Raw genomic sequence first — 7,397 nt, forward strand, 5'->3', positions numbered from 1 at the left:
TCGTACCATATGATCACAAGGACTTGTGACATCTAATGCCAAGATCACAATATTTGACCTTCTAACATATTTTCGATCGCAATAATTCGAATTCCTCGGACGGATATCTAGTTAATTAAAATTCGTTACATAAAGTACATATCTAGTTAATAAAAAAAAATTGATACAAATTGCTACTCCCCCGGTTCATTTTAATTGATTTTTTAGCTCTTTTTTTGTGGTTCATAATATTTAATTTTTTCAGATATCAAGAAGGGATGAACTTCTTTTTTTCAAAGTTGCCCTTCGAGTAAAGAGATTAGGGATATTTATTATATTTTTAATGAATAAATTAAAGTTAATATGATTAATTTTATTGTTAATTAATGCTAAAAGATAAATTTCTTAATATGTCTGAAAATAACTAAAAATAGTCCATTAAAGTGGACGAGAAAGAGTAATATTTTTTATGTTCCGTTCAAGTTTTGAAAAAACCTATATTTATATTTGTGGATGAGATACAACGGATAAGGGTCTGATTTGCCCCTCTACTATCATAAATAGGCCTTATTTACCCTCCGTTTAATTTTTCTATCAAAAATATCCCTACAGTTATACTTTAGGTTCATATTTACCCTTACGCGTTAAAATGAGTTACATTTGCCTTTCGTTATACTTTAAGATCATATTTACCCCTTTACTCTTCAAAAATGGTTACATTTGCCCTTCGTTATACTTTCTTGATATATTTATCCTTACAATTATACCCTACATTTACCCTCATCCGGTAGATCGCCATGTCCCATCTTTGTTTTCCTACATGGCGCCTATGTGGATATTTTTTCTTTCAATTTAAATATGGTCACTTATTTAAAATAATTTAACTCGACCACCCAAAGACAAAATAATTAATTAAAAATACTCATTACTCATACCCGAAAAATAATTTTTTTTAAAAAAACTGAAAAAAACTAAATTTATTTTTTTACTAAAAACTGAAAAAAACGAAAATATTTTTTTTCCAGTTTCTTTAAAAAACTGAAAAATATTTTTTAAAATAATATTTTTGTAAAAACTGAAGAAAATAAAACTGAAAAGTAATTTTCTAAAGCAATTAAAAACTGGAAAAAATATATATTTATTCATTTTTTTTTCCAGTTTTTAGTAAAAAAAAAATCAGTTTTTTTAGAGTGGTTTTGTAAAAACAGGAAGAAACTGATTTTTTTTTACTAAAAACTGAAAAAAAACGAAAATATTTTTTTTCCCAATTTTTACAAAAAAGCTGCTTTAAAAAAAGCTGAAAAAATATTTTTTAAAACAATATATTTTGAAAAAAACTGGGAAAAAAAAAAGTAATTTTCTAAATTGTAAGGATAAATATGTCAAGAAAGTATAACGAAGGGCAAATGTAACTATTTTTTAAGAGTAGAGGGATAAATATGATCTTAAAGTATAACGAAGGGCAAATATAATCCATTTTAATGCGTAAGGGTAAATATGAACCTAAAATATAACTGTAGAAATATTTTTGATAGAAAAATAAAATGGAGAATAAATAAGACATATTTATGATAGTATAGGGGCAAATGAGTCCCTTATCCGATACAATTATCTAGTAGATGAAGTTCACTTGTTTTGATTGGCTCACTGAACTTATCGTACCCAACAAAGTGAATATGTGACCGTACAAATTTTATTGGATAAAGCAATGCCAATCGAACAATTGCGAGCCTTTTATTTTCCTTTTTATTGGTTGTGGTAACCATGAATTTTGTTTTTATGTAAATATTGGGAACCGGAAACTTACCGTTTTGATTAATCCGAATACACGTCAGTTAAACATTAGAGTAAAAAAAAATAATATTTACAATACTCAAAACTCAAAACATTTACGTAATTAAAAACAATCTCAATTTCACATCACAATGTTGGTTTTCATTAAACATTGAAAATTACAGTATATCCTTTTATCCAAATATATTTATTGTTTTTCCTTTTTGGTCCAATATTTGACACGTTAACACAAATATAGGTTCTTTGACGTCCAAGGAATCAGTTAATATATATCGTTCTGACAGGTCAAAAAACAAGTACCTTAAGATTAGGCCACCTGTTCAAATATGTGTCCCATTTTCAAACGTTTTCTTGTTCCTTCATTCATACCTTTTACTTTCCACCATTGAAGAAAAGCAAAGAACCCCTTTTCACATTCCCAATTTCCAATCTCAGGTCCAATTTTAAACTTCCAAAAAAAAAAAAAAAATATCAAATACATCAAGAATTATAGGGCAAAATCCATGGCAAAATTTTTCATCCCATCACCTTTGAATTCTGGTGATGTTTATTATCATCACCTTATTAATCAACATAGGATTTGGGCTTTTCCCAAGAAATCGAATTGTATAAATTCCAATTCATTTGGGATTTCATTATCAGCAAGTAATAATATTTTTGGTCGTAATATTTCCCTAAGAGGACCCTTAAGCATGCCCAAATTCAATATAAGAAATCCCAGATCAGCAGCTGTCAGTGCCCAGGTTTGTTTTTGGTTTTTTGTTTTTTGTTTTTTGTTTTCTGGTTTTAGATGTTTTATTGTTCGGGGAATTTTCTGGTCAACGTATACGTGGTTAAATCCTTTACTGTAATTAGAAAAGTTTTTTAATGTGAATTTTCACTGCTTCAATTTGGGTTGCGGCTATTTTTGGAATTATAGTCAATAAGTATGTAAAATTTTCTTCTTTTTGCTATGATTTTGTGTTAAAGAATCTATTTTGAAGCAGAGTTTTTCAGGTCAAATTTAGGGCATGATTGATTAAGATTATTTCACTCGATTTTAACTGTTAATCATGAACAGTGGTGACTGTAGAAAAATCCAGTTCTGCAGATATAATAGTAGGCAATTGATTTGATGAAACTAATTACTTTTAAACCCTTATCTAAAATTACCAGAAACAAACTTTAGTAATCCAAATGAAAGAGGATCTTATTAATATTAAAGAACGTGGCATGAATGGCCATTTTGGGCGAGAGAACGATAAAAAAAGGCAGCCCGGTGCACTAAGCTTCCCCTATGTGCGGAGTCCAGGGAAGAGCCGGACTACAAGGGTGCAGCCTTACCCTGGATTTCTATTGTTTTCATGGCTCGAATCCGTGACCTCCGGAGAGAACGATGCATTTCACTTTTTTTTAAACCATTTTGTTACCAACTTGGATAACTAATTAAGTTGCTATTTGCATGAGTTGGATCACCATTACAGTATGTAATTTTTCTATGATCCTTTTCTTATTAACTTTGGCAGCCTTCATTTATAGAATATAATAAATTCAACTTTTTTCATCTCGTGCTACATTTGCATAAAACAGATGAGCATTGGAATCAGGAAAGCTCCAAAATGGTGGGAGAAAGGTCTTCAGCCTAACATGAAAGAAGTGACTGGTGCCCAAGACCTTGTTGACTCCCTCGTAAATGCCGGCGACAAACTTGTGATTGTTGATTTCTTTTCCCCTGGCTGTGGAGGCTGCAAAGCCCTTCATCCAAAGGTATTATATTCTTGTTGTCTAAACTGTTTGTTATATGTATTTGTGCGTGTGTGCCTAAAGATGAACAGAAAATCCATCAGTTACTCTTTTTTGGTTTGAAATAATGCTGCACTTTGTTGGCAGTCCGTTTCAGTAAGATAGGATTAATGACCTTCGCCTTGGTAAAATTGGAAAATGCAGATATGTCAGTTAGCAGAGATGAATCCGGATGTGCAGTTTTTGCATGTGAACTATGAGGAACACAAGTCGATGTGTTACTCTCTGAATGTACATGTTCTCCCATTTTTCCGTTTCTATAGAGGGGCTCAAGGTCGTCTCTGTAGCTTTAGCTGTACCAATGCCACGGTTAGTTTTCCATCCACCTCTATATGCTTCGGGTTTTTCTTCTGCTACAGCAATGTACTGCACTTTTGTTAATGACGTTATATGTTGCTTTCTTTTTAGCTAGTAATGCTTTTCGTCCATCTCATTCTTCTGATGTATTTAGAATTTTTTGGATGGTTATTGGATCACAGTTATTTTATCTAGAATCTGCATCTGCATCTTCTGCATAATCTATCTTTAAGCAGATCAGTGCATTCTTTTGCTGGTTCTGTTTTATGGTGCTTGCTTCTTTGCCAAGATGTGATTTATGATGAGTTTGCTTTTCTTGACATTATAAGAAATTAATGCATTTTATTACTGTTTCCTTTTGTTAAAAATGATAATCCTCTTTTGGAGTGGTATTCTAACACTAACCGCAATATTCTGGAGCAGATCAAGAAATTCAAAGATGCATTGGCAAAGTATGGTGCAGATTGTTGCAGCCTTGGACCAGCTAAAGGGCTCGAGGAGAAAGAGCTACTTGCACTAGCAGCTAACAAGGATCTCTCTTTTGCTTACACACCAAAACAAGAAGAACGAGTACTTGTTGCCTTACAAGAAGATATGACGAACAAAACAAGCAGAACACCTTCATCTCATCCAAATGCATTTCCCCCTTTACCACTTCCTCTTCCCCTTGCATCAACTTCACATAAGGTGAAACAGGGCTCAAAGAGTGAAGTTTGCTAAGAAAATGGATGTTGGCCTTAGTCAAACCCAAAAGTTAGTTCATGACTTGAAAATTGTTCAAGACCATATAAGGACAAAATAATCCAGTCTCCCAATCGACGTGAGACATTCTAACAACCCCTAGCACACCCACAACCGGACATATGGAGCGTGGATTCTATAGAATGGGGAGCAAATGTTGAGTAAATCAGAAAAAAGATCTAGCTCTAATACCATGTTAAAAAGTGGCATCGGACCCAACTCGAACCCAAAAGATTAGCTCTTGTTGTGAGGATTCCCAGGAACTTATATAAGAGATAATAGTTCATTCTCCCAACCAATGTGAGATATTCTAACAAAGTCTTTCCCACTTACCGTGGATGATATTAGTACATCTATTTTGTGTTTTCTTATGTACATAATGCTGTTGTAGAGGATATGAAAATGATATATGTACTATGAAAGATGTGATTTTTCTACATATTTTCTATGGTATTCGGCCTCTATATGAGCCAGAGCAACAGGGAGGATGTGCCCTCCTTTTGCTTCGGTTATGAAAATGAAACTATTTTTCCACATTTTTTCTATGGTATTTGGCCTCTATATGAGCCAGAGAAACAGAGCATGTGCCCTCCTTTTACCTGGCATTGGGCTCAAGTTAGACTTGAGAATTAAAATGAAAATACATCACTTGACCATGTTTTTGCGATGGAAGTGCTTATATAATTGCACGTCTTACAATTGACTATTTAATGCAAACACTTTCCCAGTAGAATGGAAGAAATCTTGGTTAGAACGGCTTATTGTAATTATGTGTTTTATTTTAGATAGTAATTTTGTCCTCTTTGATTAAAGGATAAATATGTGGCAATGATTTGAATCCTTAAAGGCATTTTCAAGTAGCAATTGTGACAATACAATTATATCTCCCACATGCAAATAATAAGCAACACCTTTTAAATTAACATACAATACCTTACAGAACTTCAGAAACTAAATATGCATCAAAATAATAGAGTATATCAGCAGGCCATCTTGACATTGACAACATTCAAAGAAAAAGATGATAAACTACTCGCAATCCACTTCCGGGAAAGAGATATTTTGCACTAGAAAATCCACAGACGGACCTCAATACAGAAGATTAACATAACCAACTCCAATTAGTTTGCAATTGAAGCATAGTCTTCATCGAAAAAGAAGGCCTCGTTTCCACAGCTTTCAGCCATGATGTGCATCTGCTAAAGCTTCAAAACTCAATTCCCCTTCAACGTTAGGGTAAAGGTCAGGAGCAAAGCTACATGTCTTAAAGCTTCATCGAAAAATTACATTATGTTATAGGCAAAATATTAGATTTTAGAGGTATATAACATCTATTGAACACACTTTGTCGGAGAATTTTGTTCACTTCTGGTAAATTCCTAGATTAACCACTGGCAAAGGTAAGAACAGAATTCCGTCATCATGGCTGAATCAACCTAGTTACAAAGCCATTGTACCTTCCAACTTGTACTACTAATCAGTAATCACAGAGTGAATGGAAAGTGAAAAAAATAGCCAGAGTTGTAAAGATAAATATACAATGACATAGTTACACTCCCCAGCTACACATCATAAGTCACCAATATATGCATCTGTCCCTAAAGCTGCTCAATATATGCACATGAATTAAGACTGTTAAAGTATTGTCATTGATATACTAAGTAAAGCTAAATGCTGCCATAGGCAATGCATCTATGTGATGGCAATAAATATAATATACAAATTAGCATAACATTGAGTAGTTGGCACAAGGGTTGTGCCAGAAGACAGGTAACGCGATGCAACATTATGTACTCATCACGCTGTTTAATACTGGCAAAAAGATCAATCTATGCTTCCGAAACAGGAATACCCCATATAAAATAAAGAGGTGTTCACAAGTAAGAAGCAACTCTATCACTGAATCATCTATGATAACAGATAATAAATACAAGTCACTAGGAGATACAGAAAAAACAAAAGACTTGAATGGATTCAAGTAAATGCAGTATCAATGTTGAGCAAAACTAACTTAATGCAGTTATGCAGATCTGAATGCAAAAGGAATGAGATATTCTGAAATTGCAGCAGTATATGAATAATAGTATAACCTCTTCTACTATATCAGATTAACATAAAGCAGCTTGAAGAGCAAATACTTAATGCCAAATCAAGAAAATGCATTAAGTACAGCAAATAGCACGTAAATTAAAACTTTTTTGCGGGGTTTTATTTAAATGCTAATACTCATAAAATAAATCAAGAAAATGCATGAGCAAATAGCACATAAAAATTAAAACTTTTTTGCGGGGTTTTATTTAAATGCTAATACTCATAAAATAAATCAAGAAAATGCATGAGCAAATAGCACATAAAAACTAAAACTTTTTGGTGGGGTTTAATTTAAACGCAAATACTCATAAAATAAATCAAGAAAATGCATGAACTAGAGCAAATAGCACATAAAATTTTTTACTTTTTGGTGGGGTTTATTTAAATGCTAACTCATAAAATAAATCAAGAAAAATGCATTAACACATAAAAATAGATTAGTATTATTTTTTTGTGGGGAAGTCCGCACAGCCTTCATCGCCGATTTAATGAAAGGCTCAGATAGCGGACAGTCTTCATCGCAGTAAAGCAGGGAAAAGAGGTCCCGAAAAATGGGCTGGACCGGCGAGAAAGAGATGTATGAGCCGCCATAAACCCTACAAGAAATAGGGCGGTAGCTCTATCCCTACCTCCACCGATTCCCATTCGCCATCGCCGTCTTCGCCGCCACCCACTGCTCAGATAAGATCAAGTAGTTTAAGGTTAACCTAAAA

At 33.2% G+C, this 7,397-nt stretch overlaps 1 protein-coding gene and 1 non-coding gene across 2 annotated transcripts; one reads left to right on the top strand and one right to left on the bottom strand.

Moving 5' to 3' along the window:
• The first annotated feature begins 2,035 nt into the window (after positions 1-2,035).
• LOC107772038 (thioredoxin-like 1-1, chloroplastic) lies at positions 2,036-5,032 on the top strand. Its single transcript, XM_016591520.2, has 4 exons — positions 2,036-2,516; positions 3,343-3,519; positions 3,700-3,864; positions 4,276-5,032. Exons 1-4 carry the CDS (start codon positions 2,277-2,279, stop codon positions 4,570-4,572), a joined length of 879 nt encoding a protein of 292 aa, XP_016447006.1. The 5' UTR covers positions 2,036-2,276; the 3' UTR covers positions 4,573-5,032.
• Positions 5,033-6,345: 1,313 nt separating this feature from the next.
• LOC142178723 (small nucleolar RNA snoR137) lies at positions 6,346-6,485 on the bottom strand. Its single transcript, XR_012706986.1, has one exon. It is a non-coding gene; the product is annotated as a small nucleolar RNA snoR137 (small nucleolar RNA).
• Positions 6,486-7,397: the final 912 nt, after the last annotated feature.

The sequence above is a fragment of the Nicotiana tabacum genome, chromosome 24 (assembly GCF_000715075.1).
Source record: "Nicotiana tabacum cultivar K326 chromosome 24, ASM71507v2, whole genome shotgun sequence".
Taxonomy (NCBI): Eukaryota; Viridiplantae; Streptophyta; class Magnoliopsida; order Solanales; family Solanaceae; genus Nicotiana; species Nicotiana tabacum.